General features: G+C 45.5%; 1 protein-coding gene across 3 annotated transcripts in view; it reads right to left on the bottom strand.

The window, feature by feature from the left end:
• Positions 1 to 254: 254 nt before the first annotated feature.
• ADAMTS14 (ADAM metallopeptidase with thrombospondin type 1 motif 14) overlaps positions 255 to 19,920 on the bottom strand; it is an 86,354-nt gene continuing 66,688 nt past the window's right edge. For all 3 annotated transcript variants that reach the window (XM_077350492.1, XM_077350493.1, XM_077350494.1), the window contains exons 12-22: positions 17,866 to 18,041; positions 16,101 to 16,234; positions 15,043 to 15,166; positions 13,687 to 13,770; positions 12,062 to 12,225; positions 11,207 to 11,372; positions 9,449 to 9,581; positions 7,830 to 8,037; positions 5,554 to 5,683; positions 4,246 to 4,356; positions 255 to 1,659 (exon numbers count right to left, since the gene is read on the bottom strand). In XM_077350492.1, the coding sequence (XP_077206607.1) occupies positions 1,049 to 1,659; positions 4,246 to 4,356; positions 5,554 to 5,683; positions 7,830 to 8,037; positions 9,449 to 9,581; positions 11,207 to 11,372; positions 12,062 to 12,225; positions 13,687 to 13,770; positions 15,043 to 15,166; positions 16,101 to 16,234; positions 17,866 to 18,041 (2,041 nt within the window). In that variant the 3' untranslated portion in view covers positions 255 to 1,048. The remainder of the gene's footprint in view (positions 1,660 to 4,245; positions 4,357 to 5,553; positions 5,684 to 7,829; positions 8,038 to 9,448; positions 9,582 to 11,206; positions 11,373 to 12,061; positions 12,226 to 13,686; positions 13,771 to 15,042; positions 15,167 to 16,100; positions 16,235 to 17,865; positions 18,042 to 19,920) is intronic.

Here is a 19,920-nt window from a genome sequence, read left to right as displayed (position 1 = left end):
TCCCTGGCCTGCCCCACAAGTCATGGACTTTCATTTCAGAGCTGCATGCAGTCACTGGGCAGAAATTGTGGACAAACAATGACTGCTACCAGCATGCCAGTTTCTGGATGGCCACTGTTGAAGCCGACACACAGGAGTAGCTGGATACTTTAGTTTGATCCTCCAAGGCTCTCTTTGTCACCATCTACCTCCCCTGCATGTGACCGACAAGCATCACTGCAACGCTAAACAAAAGCCATCCGGACCCAAAAGGAGAGTGTTGGTTTTAAAGAAACCGATACTTATTATTCATACACAGTTCAAGAGACACTCAATGTGAGCTGTGAAATTAAACATCCCTGTCCCCAAGAGCCTTAACACAGCACCTTAGCTACACATGGACAAAGGATAGCTGGTTTGGAGGGCTACTAGGCCAAGCACCATGCAATCCCTCCCGGTCCTTCAATTTAGGTTTCCTTGATCTCGCTCCGTGACAAACGTCAGTTCTCAGGGCCTTCTGTGACCGATACACCAGGCTCTACGCCCACACCACAAGACAGATGAGAACAGTGGTGTGTGCAGCACCATTTTGGAATCCACCACACTCCTGGTGGACAGGAACAGCAGCAGTGACGAGCGGGAACTGAGCAAGAGGGTCCTCCCGGCATTCTTCAAATCATATTGCTTGAAAGTCTATTTGTAGCACCCTTGAAGAAAAAGCCCTGCTGATCCAAGCCACGTGCTGAGGTAACCTAACTTGGGCGGCACAAGCACTGCGCGCTTAATTGCTCATGGTGGTTTGTGTCCGGAGAGACAGCTGCTGTGGCTCCCCCCCCCACCCACCCCCGGTCTCTTCCTTTGAATTTGTCTTTTTTTTAAATAAATGCATTTTTTAAAAGTGCCACAGACAAAAAAAAATTTTTTTAAAGAAAAATCACTTGTATTATTAAATTAACAAGACTGTTTGAAATTTCTATTTCTTCCGTTTGGGAAAGGGGCCCGGAAATGTGGTGGCCTTGCCCCATGTAAACCATGCGATGAGTGAAGATTCTCGGAACGAAACTCCCTCTCATGTCCCTGCGGGGGAAGAGGTCCTAAGGCTGCTGGCTGACTGCCTGGGATCTGTGCTCTCCTTCCTCCGTCCTGCTGCCTCTTGAGGGGGAAGAAGAGGTTGGCATTCTCTTTGTGACGTAGACAAAGGGTTGCCCACGGCAGCGGGGAGGAGTCGGGAAGCCGCGCTCCGGAGGTCTCTAGGGCCCCGCCCTGCTGTCTTCTGTCGAGTCAGAGGTAGAAGTCTTGACACACCAGATTTCAAAGAGCTGTTGCTGGAACTGCCCGGAGGCTGCGAGGCCGTCTTAACCTGACAGGTTCCCAGGGCAGTTGAGGCAGTGAGGGGTACTCGGGCTGCCTCTGTCTCTTTGGGAACTGTGCCTTTTATCCTCTGGAGGTGGCCTGCCACAGTGGGATGGACAGGCAGCAGAGAGAGAGGGCTGGGAAGACTGACACCCCCAGGTGTTCCGGTCTCCAGGACTCCTTGGTTGACGCTGGGGGGCTGGCTGGTGGCGGAGACTTTTTTGCTACAGGATTCACAGCAGAGCTTGTTGTAGCCAGGGATGGAGCAGTAGCGAGCCAAGACCTCCATCTGGCAAAATATGGACTTGTCTCCAAGGCAAGGCTCTCCTGCGAACAAGAAAAGTCACAAAGAGGGTTTTGTAAGTGGAGCGAGGATATTCTTCTGTCAGATGGGCAAGCTGCCACCGCATCCATTGGGACATCAAAGCACGGCACACAGAGAGCCTGTAAATGGCAACACTGTGTGGAAATAAATTCCTGTGTGATGCACCACATGAACGCGCTGGGGTCCGATGCAAGCCAACCTGGCCGACACAGCACTAGCGCAGGAGGGTGGCACATACTGAAACCTAGAGAAGAAAAGGTCAACAGGGGGGGAGAGAAATGCACAGACACAGAAAGCAAAGCCTGTGGAATGGGCATCAGTTGAAGCCAGCCATATGTGCAGAAATCCCTGCAAGGCCAGTAGGCCAGGGTGTCATAGATAGGTGGGGGTATGGATAAGGGGAGCTCTCCATAGCCATATTGCAATCTTGGCCCTCTATAGCCTTTTCACTCAGGAACTGGACCTTTGGGGCTTTGTGTTACCTACCCAAGCTTCCAATGCCTACTGAAAGGCTTGTGTTTTATTTCCAAAAGGTAATCTGCTGTAGAAAGACAAGCAGTGAGGATTTCAGGGGATGCCTGCGCAGAGAAAGGTGTTGCAGTCTTTGTTGTTAGCGGGAGACACGGTGCAAAAGACCAAACAGCATTAGGCTTATGGGCATGTCAGCAACTGCAGAATGGCAAGACCGGAGCCTAACTCAGGAAGACCGGGAGAGAAACATCAGGGAGAAGAAAGGGTGAAGGTAGCGTAAAAGGCAGGCAGGCAGGCAAGCAATGGACTTAGTGCACTACGCAGAAGAGGGCACTGGAGCTAAATTCTCCTGCAGAAAAGCCAAAGCACACCAGAGGGCACTAGAAGGCCTAACAGGGCTCCATGTTCAAAATGAAGCTCTCTAAGCCCGGGGTAGTCAAACTGAAGCCCTCCAGATGTCCGTGGACTACAATTCCCATGAGCCCCTGATAGCATTCGCTGGCAGGGGCTCATGGGAATTGCATTTGCTTGCAGGGGCTCATGGGAATTGTAGTCCATGGATATCTGGAGGGCCCCAGTTTGACTACCCCTGCTTAAGCTGTGGTGTCAATATTGAGCCCAACGTAGTCCTAAACTGAGACCATGCATTGGGAGAGTTGAAGACTTCCAGCATTATTCAATTTACAATTTACTGTAAGCTGAGGGAGGATGTAATGTCCCCTGTGCTACATGGGCCTGTTTCACCAAAAGACTGCTCATTTAATTAACGATAAGCACTCAGATTACAAGCACTCAGCTACACCCTCATTTGCTAGCACAGGAACAAAACTCTGGCTCATTTCTTTTACATCAGATTTATTTATAGCAGTCCAGGGTCACATCAAGCCAGATGCAGCTCCCCCAACATCGAATTAGCTTTCTGATTTTGCAGTCTCAGGCAGGGAGGCAACAGAAAAGGGTTCCCCAAAGCTAGTGTCATGCAGTAACTGTTGACACCTCTAGATTCTTTGGCCCGATGGCTGGACGCTGTGGTAGGGTGGCTGAAGTTGAATCCAGGCAAGATGGAGGTCCTCTGGCTGGGTCCACATGCCCCAGGTGAGGCAGGGCTACTCCCGGCTCTTGACAAGGTCCAACTAACAACTTCAGAGACTGTCAGGTGCCTGGATGTGGCTCCAGATGCCTCCCTTTCCAGGGACGTCCTGGTCCATGGAGGAAGGGCAACAATGAGGTAGACTAGACAGATACACAGGACAGTCTGCCAGATCATAGTACGTGACTGGTGAGTTGCATCAACACAGTGACTTACCAAACGTGCAAGCCTGATTTACTAAGCACTGAGCCTACCTTGGGAAATGTTGGTTTCCATCCACTGAAATTTGGCTACAGTAAGGTAAAGGTAAAGGTATCCCCTGTGCAAGCACCGAGTCATGTCTGACCCTTGGGGTGACGCCCTCTAGCGTTTTCATGGCAGACTCAATACGGGGTGGTTTGCCAGTGCCTTCCCCAGTCATGAGGCCTCTTGTGGCGCAGAGTGGTAAGGCAGCTGTCTGAAAGCTTTGCCCATGAGGCTGGGAGTTCAATCCCAGCAGCCGGCTCAAGGTTGACTCAGCCTTCCATCCTTCCGAGGTTGGTAAAATGAGTACCCAGCTTGCTGCTGGGGGGTAAATGGTAATGACTGGGGAAGGCACTGGCAAACCACCCCGTATTGAGTCTGCCATGAAAACGCTGGAGGGCCTCACCCCAAGGGTCAGACATGACTCGGTGCTTGCACAGGGGATACCTTTATCTTTACCTTGGCTACAGTATTAAGATGATATAACAGAGATCACCTCAGGGAGCATTCTGATTTTTCAAGGAAAGACTCACAAGAAGGGCATGACCAGGATGGCTGCTTCCCATGCTTATAACCAGCCACCCAAGAAGCGCTTCCTTTTCCTGAGAGAATATGCAGACAAGGCTGGAAGTGAGCTGCATAACTGCACAAATGGTCAAAGTCCCGGCAATAATTCTGCTCTTCTGCCGGCATAATCTTTCTTGAGTAGTCCAGGGTGCCCAGAAAAGAGGGGAAAAACAGATGGTGATCCCAGTGCAAAGTTCAGAAGCAGGATTATACTTACTTGATGATATCTTGGTGACTGGGTTTTTGGCACTCTCCTGAGGCACCCACTGAACCTTCGGAGTTACGTTCTCACTGATGTCTGTGCTTGTCGTGACGCTGGACAGCTTTCCTGCAGGGAAAAAGTTAGATCCAAGTACCTGGATCACTATGCGAGTCAAACAATTTAAAGTCAGGTGGAGCTTCTGGAGTCTCTTTCTTGGCCTATTCTGCACACAGTAGATAATGCACTTTCAATGCACTTTAGAAGTAGATTTTCCTGTTCTGCACAGGAAAATCCAGCTGCCAAAGCACATTGAAAGTGCATTATCCTATGTGTGCGGAATGGGCCCTTGTGACTGGGGAAGTCAGCCTCCAGGTGGGAGCTGAGAATCCCCCACGGTTACAGCTCATCACCAGACTACAGATATTAGTTCCCCTGGAGAAAATGGATGCTTTGGAGGGTGGACTCTGGGGCACTGCACCCCACTGAGGTCCCTGCCCTCCCCAGGCTCCATGCCCAAATCTCCAGGGAATTCCCAGCCTGGATCTGGCAGCCCTACCCCTCCCACCCCCATCAGTGGCCAGATGGGACGTAACAACCCTATTTTTGATACTCCTCAGTCTTCGATGATGCCGATTATTCTGAGGGTTTCACACAGCATGCCACAGACCTCAGGGCATTTTAACAAGTACCTCTTCCATCCAAGATACTGGTGGACAAGAAGGCATCAAAATCCCAAGCAAATTCACAGAAAAACATTCCAGCCAGCAGTATCAGACCCCAGGTATGCTAAAGTCATGGATACTCCTAAAATAATACTTAAGGTGCTAGAAGCTAAGAACAAATGTATGACTGAAGCGATTGACTGAAAAGTTAGTGTGGTCTAGTGCAGTTAACCCTTAGAACAGACAACAAGCCCAATCCTATCCTCTATTCCAGGGGTAGTCAACCTGTGGTCCTCCAGATGTCCATGGACTACAATTCCCATGAGCCCCTGCCAGCAAATGCAAATGCTGGCAGGGGCTCATGGGAATTGTAGTCCATGGACATCTGGAAGACCACAGGTTGACTACCCCTGCATCTAGTCTGTTGCTCTGGTCCCTTCTCCAAAACTGCACACCTTCTCCTGATGACCACAAGTTCATCAGTTCTGACTGCCACAGTTCCTTAGCATGCCATCCATGATGCAAGCAAATCACACACCATGCTTCTATAAACCGGCACAGCAGCCCTCGAGCAAACCTTTTATAAACTCTGCAGGCATTCTATCCGTGTTGCATGTGTGCATTCATACTTAGGGAATTCCTTGCACAATTCCAACCTCACCTGGGCATGCCGCCATTCTGCAAGCTTGGATGCTCTCTGGCTTCTCGTTCTCACACTGGCCAACGCTGTTGTCACTGGACTTGCACACCACCTGCCGTTGCTGGATCCCTTCTCCACAACTGACTGAGCACTAACACGAAGGGGAGGGGGGGGGAAAACACATTATCTCAGGGAGGAGAAGCAGAGATGGCACCATCAGCTCCTGGAAGGAAGTCTTGACGTACCGATGTTCTTATTTATTATGCAAATAATATTGTGAACACATTATGTTTCCAATAATAATATACACAATACATTCATAATAAGTGATGTATAATTTACACAATACATCACTTAATACATAAACCTTTAGAAGAAATTATTTGTGGTTTTGGAATTAGATTATGACTACTATTATTATTTCCTGCGGGCTCAGGGCGGTTCACAACATTAAACCAGATAGCTGAGCAATTAAAAACACATTGAAATATTATTAAACCCGATGTATTGTAAAACCCATTGGCTCATCACCTACAACAATCAGTTATTGCTGATGTTTCTATGGGCCCCAAGTATAGGCCTGATGGAACAGCTCAGTCTTACAGGCCCTGCAAAACTGGTTTAAGTCTAACAGGGCCCTGATCTCATTCAGGAGAACATTTCACCAGGCCAGCTCTAAGGCAAAGGAAGCCCTGACTCCAGATGAGGCCAGTTTCCCTTCTCTGGGACTGGGAATCTTGAGCAGATTTTGCGTGCTTCAGCATAAGCTCCTCTGAGGAGCATAGGGGAGTAGGCGGTCCCACGGGGACAAAGGCTCCAGTGAGGAGCCGGGCTGCTGCCCTGTATAGAGCAAACTGCAGCAGGCTAACCTGGAGATGTCCATGGAACGGATCATAGTGATCAGGACAGGTGCTGACAGGTAAGGTATAACTGCCGTGCCTGGAAAAGTTGGTAGAAAGCCTGCTGGGCAGCATTCATGACCTGGGACTCCGATAACGAGGATTCCAGGATCGTCCCCAGGCTCCTAACGGTGGCTGAAGTTGTTACCTGGACCCCAGGAAGAGCTGGGAGTTGCAGCACCTCACCTGGGGCATGCTGACCCAGCCAAATGGCTTCCATTTTAGCGTTATTCAACTTCATTGAAGCCAATCTGTCACTGCCTCCAGGCAACAGGGTCAATGTTCTTGAGGGTGTAGATGGATGGTCATCCATTAACAGACACAGCTGGGTGTCACTGGTATACTAATGACACCCTAGTCCAAAACCCTGGATTAGTTGGGCAATGAGGCCCATGTGGATAAGAAACACCTTCAGGGAGATAATTTCTCCCTGCAGGACCCCACAGGCTAGGGCATATTGCTGGGAGGTGCTTTCCCCTATTGCCACCCTCTGCCCCCAACTTCACTCATCTGAGCAGGGCCTTCTGCAGGGGCCACCCTGAAAAAAGACAAGATCAACAACTGCCTGTCCAAATGCCTTCTCTGTAGTGGCTCCCCATCCTGTTGACATTTGAGCCTGAAGATTCTAACAGGAACTTTAGATCCTGGGGATCCTAACAATATCTCTTGAGGGACTCCAAGGTACGTGACATTCCACATCCAAATCCCAGGCTGTAGCCTATGATTTGCAGGTTAAGATTCCTAGTCTTCAAACAGTTCCAGTGAGAGCTCTGGTTTAAAGTTGACTGGGTCACTTGCTCCCTCCCAGTCTAACTTACCTCACATGGTTGTTGTGAGGGTAAAACAACAGGAACATGGCTGCTACCGACAAACAGCATTGTTCTGAGATTTGTTTATTTTTGCATAAAAACAGTTTTGAATAATTCAGGATAAAGTTGGTACTACACGCCATGAACTAAACAAGGCTTTCCCCCAACAGCAATCCCGATTCGACAGGCTCTGTGGCTCTGAGGTTTGGGGCATTCAAAAACAGTCATGCTTCAAAAAGGACAGAGCCTCCGTGCTATAAAAGGAAATGAAAAAGCCGCAGGCAATGAACAAGGGGCTTTGGCAGCAGCAAAGAAGGAGACCTAGTAGGCCTAAGATAAATGCAGAAAGCTGCCTATTAGGAACCAGGAAGCTGTATGAGGTGGGGGAACCTGAGAAAGAGGCAGCTTGGTGAAGGGGAAGTGAAGTTGTAAGTGGGAAACCAAAGCCCTGCTGCCTGGATCAGACAAGGCTGTCAGACCTAGAAGCTCCACAATGAGGTACAGAAGCAGGAAGGGGATGGAGAGGTTCATATTTTGCCTCGTGTGCCAAACGTGTCAAAGCCAGCCACACTTGACAGCATCTTCTTACCTGCGACCAGGCCCCTGTTCTCCACTGTGCAGGACACGGGATGCGACTGCAGGGGCGACGGGTGTCTGGTTTGTCTCCCAGGCAGTACTTGGTGTGCACTGTCCGGTTGGTGCCATTCTGGAGGTTCTGGATGCACTGTACCACCCTGATCTGGACTCCCAGCTTGCCACAAGACTTGCTGCAGGCTCCCCATTCCTCTGCCCCCCAGCTGTAGAGAGAATCATAGAATCATAGAGTTGGAAGGGGCCATACAGGCCATCTAGTCCAACCCCCTGCCCAATGCAGGATCAGCCCTAAGCATCCTAAAGTTTATCCTAAATCATAAACTCCTTGAACTCTTAGCCCAGCAATGGGAAAAGACTCACCTGCCAAATTCTTCCCTGTGCAGCCCTTCAAGCTGCAGATATAGGCTCACATAAATGAATAACCCTCCATATAAAAATAAATAAATACCTGCGTGTAGAAAACTAAGTTAAAGGGAAGAGGATTTTAGATTAGCTTTCTCCCTGCCATGCCAGTTTTCTGTGTGCAGGAGTTCATTCACTTGGAGCAGGGAAGCAGCTGGTCTCATGTGCCCCTTTTAAATCATAGTGGTGACTCAGGGAGAAGTAGGCCCCTCACAGTTGCAAACCAGATAGGGGCTCTGATTTCAAAGTACGGGACCATACTTAATATATTCTGGTTGCCTCCACCAAAAACCAAACACTGGGCTACACAGACCTTTTCTCTGAGCCAGCAGTTCTTATGCTAGGAAGAGTTCTGCAGTCTAACCTTCTCTGGAGATACTGTTAAATTATTCCACTCAGGTTAATAGGCATAGGATTTACAGATAGATTAAGGTGATCAGATTGTCCCACTTTCGGAGGGACATCTGGGGGCACCTGGCAAATCATCAGATAAACTTCAGCAGACAAATTAGGCTCTTTTTGGTAAGAGCATGTTTTAACTTGTTATTTATTTATTTATTACCCTCTACTCTCATAAAACGTCTCGTAGTGAGTTACAGAATAAAACCCCATATCAATTAAAAACATTAAAAACAATATAATTAAACAAGGTAAGCTCTGGCAGTGAAAAAAATCAAGAACTCATCCTGTATCCACCCTCTCCTGCCCCTCCCCCAGTCAACCTCCACTCTCTCAACACCTCAGGGCATAGTTTTCAGGGGGGGGGGGCGACTATTGCTCTAATCTGAGGAGGGGGCCCTTAGATCTTCCAGGCGCCAGCCTCAACCAAAGACCTGGCAGAAGAGCTCCATTTTGCAGGCCCTGCAGAACCACGAAAGCTCCTGCAGGGCCCTCAGATCTTCCCGGAGCTCATTCCACCAGGTTGGGGCCAGGACCGAAAAGGCCCTGGCGCTGGTTGAGGCCAGGCAAACGTCTTGGGGACCAGGAATCACCAACAAATTAGTACCTGCTGAGCACAGAGCCCTGTGAGGAGCAGAGGGCGGTAGGTAGTCCCCTCTGGCCTGTGGGTCCCAGACCGCGAAGGGCCTTGAAGGTCACTACCAAAACCTTGAACCTGATGCGGGCTGCACCTGGCAACTGAGGCTACTGCCTCAGCATCGGCTAGATGTGGGCTCTCCAAGGAGTTCCCGATAGGAAAGGAGAAGAACTCACATGGGCTGAGAGCATTCCTGCATGTTACATCTCCGACGAATGGGCTTTGGTTTCTTGCCATTATCACAGAAGTTCCGATGCACCATTCGGTTGTCACTCTTCCGACGGCAGCCATACTTGGTGTACTGGATTCCTGCAAAACAACAGGAGTGACACGAAAAGGAGGGAAATTCCATCTTTAAAACTGGTGAAGGGGAAGAGAGATAGGCTGAGTGTCATTCTCCCCTTCCCGCGCCAGGCAAGAGGGATGCGATCAGAAACTGTGATTCCACTTTGACTGGTGGGAGGGGGGGGGGTATTGTTCAGCCAGTTCACTGGGAGGGCAGTATAAAAATTAAATATTTTTAATTACCTGTAACTGCACACTCTTAACCCCACCACAAAAGTATTGGGGGGGGGGGGGGTAGGGCTTGCTGGATTAGAAGCCACTGTTCTTAACCACTCCACCAAGCTGGTGTGCAGTGATTAATATTTGGGTGATACAAGTTCAAATCCCCACTTGAGCCATGGGAGCTTATTGGGCAGCTTTGGGCCAGGAACACACTCTGAGCCTAACCTACCTACCAATGGAAACAATGTAAGCTGTTTTGGGCCCTCATTGTGCAGAAAGGCAGAAGAAGTCAATAAAGTAAGTAGGTAAAGTAAGGAGTAAAAACATGGGTCAGGAAATTCTGACTTGACTTTTCAAAAACCTACTTTGTCTGTTTAAATGCTCTAATTTATTCAAAGTCTGCAATTTCACAAACTTCCAAATCAGTATGGTGTGGAATTGCACCTTTATCTAAACTGAGAATTAATTTTCTTCTCCCGTGTACCTTTAGCCCACGGGTGGGCAAACTGTGGCCCTCCGGGTGTCCATGGCCTACAATTCCCATGAACCCCTGCCAGGGGCTCATGGAAATTGTACTCCATGGACATCTGGAGGGCCATAATTTGACCACCCCTGCTTTAGCCCTTTGCTTACACATCTGTGGAGAACCTACTGTCTAAGACCTTTCTCATTATGTTTAGATTGTCCTCTATTTGGAGCCAAGGACTGAATTTATAACTAGATTCCAACTGGGCCAAAATGTTTATGCTGACACAGATAAACTGGTCTTTCTGTCATCAGATACTAATCCTTTGATTAGTTATCATGTGTTGTCATTTCTGCTGGCTGCAAGGAAACTTCAAGCCAAATTTGCCTCATCAGAGAACTGTATGTATATTGTATAGGTTGCATATGTGGCTATAAACAATAAAATCTACTCGTTCATTCGATTTATTCTCTTTGAATTGTCTTAGATCACTTTGCAACCCTTAACCTTTCAAGCTGCCGGCTGGTTTTTGTTCTCTCCTTTTGGCAAGAACAATCAGGCCATCAAAAGAAGTTTCCCCATCCCCACCCCAGAAAGCTAAAATGGAATCCTAAAACCCTGCCCAGTGAGAAATAGGCTCAGAACAGACAAAACGAAATAATTCTTTACTCAATGACTAATGAAACCACGAAATCCACTGCCAAAAGATCCAGTGATTGCCATGAGGATAGCTTTGAAGGAAGTTAGAAAGATTCATGTTGGGAGAGGTTAGCCAATGCTTACTAGCCACGGCGACTGAAGGGAATCTCCACGTTCAGAGGCAGCAAACCCCTGAAAACCAGTGCCAGGAGGCAGCACCAGAGAAGGCCGTGGCTTCCGTGACTTGTTTGTTGGCCCTCTGGTCTGATCCACCAGGGCTCTTCTTATGTTCTTATATCAGGGAGAGAAGAAAAGAAAATACCTCCACCGCAAGCTTTTGAGCACTGAGACCAGCTCTTCAGAGCCCATTCATAGGTATCCATTTCTTCAAGGAGGACATTGTTGTTTCCAATGACCGGAAGGAGATCTTCATGAATGATGTACTTATACATGAGGCTGCTCTTGGAATCATCCTCTTGCGGGACAACCTAGGGGCAGAGGGGAGAGGAAGAAAGCGCTGTTTTCTCTTCACACAAATGTATATTGATGCACATGTACACGGGCAGCTGCTATGTCTACTGATCCAAGCATGGTCCCAGAGGAAAGTTTAAAGAGCAAAGTTTCTGGAAATTTTAAACCTCAGCAGGAACTTTAAAAGGAGGCAGGTGCAGTCCAGTGATCAGTGAGGACCTGAGAAGACATCAACTTCAACTTTTCATTTGTAAAACAAACGTAATGATGCTGACAGTAGGGTTCTCCTGCTTGGGCGATCACTGAAGCCCGAAGTAGCCAGCACCGCAGCGTGGAGGCGAGGAGCAGCACCAGCGCCGGTGCACCAGCCAGCGCCTGCATGCAGGCACAGAGCTCTGCACATGCGTGCAGGTGCCGGCTGGCACGCCGCCAGTGCCCCTCCCCTCTGTGCTGAGGTGCTGGCCGCTTCAGGCTTCAGTGATCGCTGAAGTGGCCGAAGCGTGCCAGAGTGCACAATCCTAGTTGACAGCCCTGCTTCGCATAGATCATGCATAATATAAACATTGCAAAGTGCTTCAAAAGTATATCTGTCTTATGAAGTTGTATACGTGTGTAGACTCAACAAAGCTTTCACAGAGAAGCACATGTGCAGACTTCATTGAAGGTGCTCATGCACGTCAACGCACTCTCTCTCACTGGAACTCACCAGCACGCTGATGGCTTCATGCAGGGGGCCACTGGTTTTCAAGCTTTCCTTGCTGTTTTCAATGGTGTATTCCCATTCCAAGCCCATTTCTATGAAGTTGTTGCTCTTGACGCCTTTGATCTTGGGATTCAGGATGAAGTTGCCGAAGGCCTGGTTCTTAACAGCTGGAGAAAGAGGTTCATGGGGATAATTTCCTCTCAATCAGCATGCTTTACTTTCAACAGAGCAAATGGCAATCAAAAAGTTAAAATTGATTATTGTTGGCCTTATGTTGGGTCTTTGGCCTTATTTGGTGCGGTGTGTATTTGTGCTTTCCCTTCCCAATCAAACAGGAAACCACAGGTTCAAATATCATGTCCCCCATGGGGAATTGTTCTAGCGACAGCAAAACTATGTGGTGAATTGCACACTCACACCTTGTCAAAGGGGCCCTGCAATATACAAGCCCTCCCTTTTTCTGCACTTTGTCAACTAGGATGGCAAGTATATTGCTAAAATTTAATTAAATCGTTATTTTAAGCCTTGACTTTTTGAGATTTTTTTTCTTCATCTGATAATTCTCTCTCCTCCCAACATGCCTATTGTTCCAAGTGCCCTCTGGTTTAAATTTTGCTTTTCATTTCCTCTACGGTGTTTGCTTGGCTTGTTTGTACCACTGACATACCAAGTCCTGCCTGGTATTCCAAGTCATCCTCTGAATTAATAGAGCTTCTGCAATGCAAGCAAAACATACACACTCTCCCCTTCCAATAAGCAAGAGAGATTTTGTTGCAAGCCCCAGCCTCTTCAGATTTGTTTAACACAGAGAGGAGCGTTGTATGAGTGCTCCATAAATGATCACACAAAGTTTCCTCTATTTCTACTTGCCAACTTAACAGGGAGCTTTAATCTTTAAAGCATATTGCACAAAGATTGTAAGACAGAAATAAAAATATATAATAATCCACACCTAGCACTCTTCGTATGCTGTAACTGACCATTGTATTCAGCTGAAGGTTCAAACCTTATATTTTATAGATGAATTTAAGTAATGATGTCAAAACGTTGCATCTTAATGTTTTGATCATAGTTCAGAATATTTTATCAGAGTTTAATTGCATGTATCCCCTTATTTATATACAGCTGCATGAATCAATCCTGCAGTGCTTATTTAAGCTATGGAAATGATTGTGTGTAATCGACATAGGACGAAATAGAGAAAAATTGCTATGTATGTGAGATATTATTAACAGGGCTGGATTGCATCCTGCAACATTTCAACAAGTTTTTCTACAAAGAACTAGCCAGTTAAATGTTCCCTTTGAAGAAGACTAGTAGAGTACAATTTTTGCAGGTTTTTATACCTGCTTTTCACTACCTGAAGGAGACCCAAAGCAGCTTACAAACACCTTTCACTTCCTCTCCCCACAACCGACACCCTATGAAGAAGGTGGGTCTGGGAAAACTGAACAGCTCTATGAATGGCCCAAGGTCACCCAGCTGCAGGAGTGGAGAATCAAACTCTGTTCTCCCAATTAGAGTCCGCCACTCTTAACCACTACGTCATGTTGGCCCTCACTGTTTGGCTAAACAGTGGTAGGCAGGATTCACTCTCGGTCTGCCTACCGTCTATGGTTGGTTCTTACCAATTGTATGGGTTGCAGGCTCCACTTCTTCAATTTGAACATGTCTAGCACCAGCTGGAATCTCAAACATTTTCAAAGCACCCACTGCAAAATGCAAAGAAAGGACACCATTCTCAAAACGGGCTATACTACACCAAACTTCCTTGTGAGACTCAACACTGCAATCATCTTTACTACAGGGGGGGGGGGGCGACCAGATTTTTTTTTAAGGATTTATCTTTTGGCTTTGCTGCATTTTCTGAGCCATATGACTTTCTTATATGCTCAGTTCCTTGAGAACACCTACTGCACAAACCACACTTAAATGAAGATGCTCCTGGTGGACTCCAGGTACAATAAAGCAGTGAACACTGTCCTGAGCCAGTAGGCAGAGGACCAACTATCATATTATTTGCTTTTTTATTATCTGATTTCTACACTGCCACTCCCAGCAAAGTGGCTCACGGCAGTTCACAGCATGAATATAAGAACACATTTACATAAAAAATAATCTTATAACAATAAAATCCCCAATCTTAACCCCATAGAATAAAATACAATCCAACAACAAAATACAATAGAACAAGATGGTGCTACAACTAAAGCACCTCCCCAGCCTCCAATGCAGTTGACTCAGTGGGCTGGCTAGGGATGTAGAAAATAACAGGGAAGTTCGAACATGTTATTTTTTGTACGCTGGCATTCACACTTGCACATGAAAAGCTCATGTTGTAAAGAACCAAATGGAAAACATGCTCAAATGGACAGCAAAAGTGGAAAATTTCACACGCTGCCCAGCCAGTCTACTTAACCTTCCAGCAATGTCACATAATCTGCACAAATTGACATATTTAAATAGGCTTCGCACTTTCTTGAACCAAATTCCCAATCCCAACATAGTTTGCTAGATTTATTCTCTTCCAATGTGTGTTGCCTCGGATTCCATGCACCCCCAAGCGTAAAGCACAGAGTGAAGTAAATTTTTCTTGTTTCTCCCAGAATCCAAAGTGGCAAAAGGTGACAATGAGTGGACTGTGTGTGGACAAAATGCAATGAAGAGAGGAAAGCAGGCAAAAATCCCTTCCCCCTTGTTTTTATTCATCAGTGGCATTTTTGCTGGCAAGGAATGTTCCTCCGTATAAGAGGCAAAGGTAGGTCCTTCATTTGCATATTGACTAACCAACATATTAAATACTGTAGGTGAGTTCTCATACCACCACCCCCCCATCACGTGGATGTTATGTATAATGGCCAGGCAGTACAAAGAACTGCACCTTTAGTTTGTATCTATTCTATCATTGCATTACATCACATGCATATATCCCATCACTGTCGCCAACTCACTGACTTAAAAAATAATAATATTTCTAGTCTCACCTGGCTGTTTGGGGGATTTGACCAAGGTTCCCTTTACTGTCCGGCAGTGGGAATTGTCACCCCCACAAACACCACATTTGTCATCTTCCTTCAGAGAGCCAATTTCTTTGTCACAGCCAACATGCTGTCATTAAGAAAACACAAAAAAATGGTGCTAAGAACAGAGTTTCAAAACGGCAACCTCATTAACAGGCTTCAGCCACCTTCCAGCTCCTGAGATCAGATCTGGGTTTCAGGACTTGGAGTTCAGCAGTCTTCCTTTTCATACTTTTACACCGGTCAGTTTGATCCAAGTGACATGATACTTTAAGGCCTATTCCTTTAATGATGGCTTCTCCCCAAGATAACCCATCTTACTGTTTGAAAACATCTTATTTTTGATATAGGGTAATCTACCAGCTTATTCCATATTTATTACAGTTGCATATATTACAACATAACATGGAAACTACCATCTTGTACAGAAGGCATTAATAAAACAGACTGCCAAATTCAGCCCATGCAATTCAAACACATGCTTTTTAATAATTCCCATTTCCTACCAATCAATAAGTCAATAACAAAATTAACACACTAATTCCACTCTCTAAACTTGTCCATTAATAATAAAACCCCTAAATATGATTAAAAGCCATTTGTAATATTGTAATAATGTTGATCACGTTATACTACAAACGATATCATTACATAGAGGCATGGAAAACCTGCTGAGAAAAACGGAAGAGAAAGAACCCATTTCTAATTAGAATTCCCAAATAGAAATATACAAAACTATGTGGAGATTCTGAGGTCTTCTGCTATCATACAAGTTATCCCATCCCAAAGAAGTCTAATTCAAGATTTATTATGTATGTTTCCCATAACAGATTTAATCTATTTAATTGCTTTGACTTATACCATGCTTTAGCCAGAACATACAGCATAGACTTATTTTATACCTTCTTCCCCCCAAAACGTATAGGAAAGCTAAAATCTGTGAAGGTAAAGTTGGCATGATGAAGGTGTCCTCCACCTGAGCTCATACTTTAAACTACAACCATCCAGGTTTAGTTACTTACCACACACTCCCCTCTCACACAGACACTGTATGGATCTTTATAGCTGCATCTGGTGCCATCATGAACAACCTGGTTCATGAATACCACATCTCCTGTTTCTTCAGACTGGCAAATCAATTCGCACTTCTGAGCATCTGTAGCAAAGTGAACACAGAAAACAATATGCACACCCGAAGCCATACTGCATGAAAATCTGGAATTCAACAACGTAACTAAACAAAGTTCAATAAATATATACAACTGTATTTAACTTGCATTCTGTATGCAAAATGTAAAAGTCTTGTGCCCTGGCTAAACAGGACCAGGAATAAAGAAGTTTGGATAACAGACAGAGGATCCGGCTCTTATCAAAGCCACTGAGGAAAATACAATGGATTTTGAGATCAGCTCTGCAGCAGACAAGTCCTCCTAACAGGCAAAATGCTTCTGATACTCTTGGGGGGGGGGTGTCACAGCTGGCTTTATTCTCAAATGACTGTTTGGTTCCGGCAATACTTTTGCTGCTGTATTAAGTGTGAATGGCTTTCACTCTCCCTGTATAACTGTGATCCACACACTTTTCCAGCACAACTGCAGTAAAGGATGAGGGTATGACAGCCTGGTGCTGTTTACACTGGAAGGAAGGAAGTGGAAAGATGGTTAATAAACTGTATGTCTAGATGCCAAATGGAAGAGAAGCGGGATCCCACTGAAATCCTAGTAAACATAGCTGTGTGTTTGGTTGCTATGGGAAATACTTTTTCCTCAACTTAGAACTCAGAACTGATTCAAATGCCTGTAGGAGCAGCAGAATTCTCATAGCCCCTTTCCATGTACAGGCTGGCTTGCTCTGGGCTGGATCTAATGCTCAAACGAGGTGAAATGTCAGATCCCAAGTCTTTATTGGTACACATCCCCCAAGTGCCATTTTAAGCCTTTTTCTAGTAATCAGTGTTTTGTACTACATATAAACCATATTTTAGCTTTCTGGCTAGCATCAAGTGGCCCGACATTTTGGTTGATCCTTCATACCCCTGTTTCAAAAACAATATTAAAAGTGTTCTAAATTCAGATTTTAAAAAAATAGTATATGCATATTGTTTCTTGTTATCATTTAGCAATGCCTTGTAGTTTTTCTTTATTCAGGCTTACGCTCCAGTCCTTGCTCAGTAAGTTCCCTTTTTGCTCTAATACAGTCCTTATCAAACCATGGCTTATTTGTTCGACATATCATTTTGCTACGGATAATAGGATTCTGAAGGAGAATTGATTTTAGCCTCTCCATGAGCGAATCATATTTGATGTCTGGATTCAGGGGGGAAGCTGCATTCAAGATTTCACGATAAAATGCCTGACATTCTTCTGTAGCCATCATTTGTCATTGCTGCTCTTCAAGTTGAGGCGACCATCTAGCTCTGCAGCCATGCATATCAGATCTGAAACTTCTAACCAGTGTACAGCAATCTTGACATGAGTTTGTCCATGTCAAACGTATATACAATCCCATTAGGATAGGGGTAGTCAAACTGCGGCCCTCCGGATGTCCATGGACTACAATTCCCATGAGCGAATGCTGGCAGGGGAAAAGGCTGGAGGGCGTCACCCCAAGGGTCAGACATGACCCAGTGCTTGCACAGGGGATACCTTTACCTTTACCTTTAGTTTGACTACCCTTATACTAGGACATACGCTAAGGCCAGGCACACTCAAAGAAGCCCACATTTCCATTTTCTCGGATATTCAGGCATTGCAGAGTCAACCACCAACTCAACAGTTTGCAGCTTACCATCATGGTGCTCATAGGGAAGCCAGGTATGCTTCAAGTTCTGGTGGGTATAGTAAGAATTCCGCTTGGAGCACTGCTGGGCACGAAAATCTTCGTAGGGCCCTCGACATTCTTCAGTGTTGCAAACCTGGTATTCATAAGTGGCACCTGGGCAGTGGCGGCCTCCGTAGGCTGGGCTGGAAAACAATGCAGGATTTTATTACACTTTCCTATCCCACCTCCAAAATATCATAAGCTGCATTCAGTGTGATGATTTCTGCTGTTATCGTTTTATAACAGAAGGTTGCAGTTTCAGGGCAGTTAAATCCAAGGACTGGCCCCCAAATAGATTGGACTAGACGTTCCTGTTCATCTACTGACTGTGGTGAAAGGGCCAGGTGCATCACACTCTGCAGTCGCCCAGTTTGCTTAGGTAGTGGATGAAAGCAGGGTATTTCAGCATCCCTCTATCTCTTCCTACTTCCCACTCCTACCACTTGGAGCTATTCTTTAAACTGTACATGCACATACACACACATGTGCACTTTACCAAAGCCTGTAGCGAAATTCCAATTGAGGGACAAATTACTCCTTGCTTTGATCTTGGTAAGTGGGTAACAGGCACAAAAAGTTTATAGAACACTTTAAAACTTTTGTTACATAGGAAGAATTTACTATGGAGAACACCACAGACTATCAAAACTTATTTTACTATCAAATATGATTTCGTATCATGAACTGGTTCTGAAGCCAGCATGAAGGATTCCCTGACTCAGTTGCTCAAAGACCTCTCACATACTGTGGTATTCTAGCATAGGCTATACAGCAGGGGTGGGCAAACTGTGAACCTCCAGATGTCCATGGACTACAATTCCCTTGAGCCCCTGCCAGCAAATGCAGTTTGCCTACTCCTGCTATACAGTAACCTTTTCGTTTAGGTAGAAATTATTTATTTTTCTACCTTTTTAGACCTTTTTCTTCAGCTTTAATCAGTACAGTCCGTGGCCCAAAAGAAGTATGTGAACCAGGGCCAAGGCCTTTTCAGTCCTGGCATCTACTTGGTGGAATGAACTCCTGTAAAAGCTGAAAGCCATGAGAAAACTGAACTAGTTCCACAGGGCCTGTAAGATGGAGCTCTTTCACCAAGCATTTGTTTGGGGTCAATGAACATCATGACAATACGGATTGAGCTCCCTCTATGCAAATACACCCCCCACCCACCCAAATACAGTCTTTTGGGTTCTTATATGACTAACCAACTGGGATGATTGATTTTAATATTTTAATGTTTTAGTGTCTAATGTATTAGTATAAATTACATATTATTATTATTATTATTATTATTATTATTATTATTATTATTATTATTATTATTATTATTATTATTATTTACTATGCGTATTTAAAAATGTTGGACACCACCCCAAGGCCAGACTTGCTGGGAGGGGCAGTGTATAAATCTCAAATTAAAATAAATTTAAATTAAGCCATGACCACCCAACTGACAGTTGTAACTGCCATTTTTTTAAACTGTAACTGTCTGCTACTCAACTGATTCTCCTCCAACAATATTCCAAAAGGGGTCTCCCTAACATAGTGTAGGGCTACCTATTCAGCAAATCACATTTCATTTCTTCCCCAACTAACAATTGTCTTGTATTACACCAATTTCAGCTAACAAAAATTACTACCTTTCCTACATACACTTACTCAAAATGGACCTGTGGGCGTTATAAAGTCTAAAACTGCATAATGAAGGAATTCTCCCACAATGGCTAACCCCTTTCCTTTGATATCAAAACCTCTACCTCTCCCCTTGTCTGACTCTCCCCTTAGAGCTGAAACAGATCCTCTGCAAACTCACAGGAATGGGGGATCCTATTACTTTGGCACGAGGGCTGGGAAATCATGGGTGTAAATGTTCACATCCATCCCATAAATATTTTTGAAAGCCTCATTAGTCACGCCTTTTCCATTGTGAATTGAATGGGCAGGATGGGTTTAAGCAAAGGAGCAATCAAACTTTCTCCTTCATACCTGTAACCCAGTAACTGATACAGGCATGGATCAGCAGAC

Source organism: Paroedura picta, chromosome 8, assembly GCF_049243985.1.
Source record: "Paroedura picta isolate Pp20150507F chromosome 8, Ppicta_v3.0, whole genome shotgun sequence".
Lineage (NCBI taxonomy): Eukaryota > Metazoa > Chordata > Lepidosauria > Squamata > Gekkonidae > Paroedura > Paroedura picta.
The sequence above is the reverse complement of the archived record's forward strand: the minus strand, read 5'-3'. Positions and strand labels throughout refer to the sequence as shown.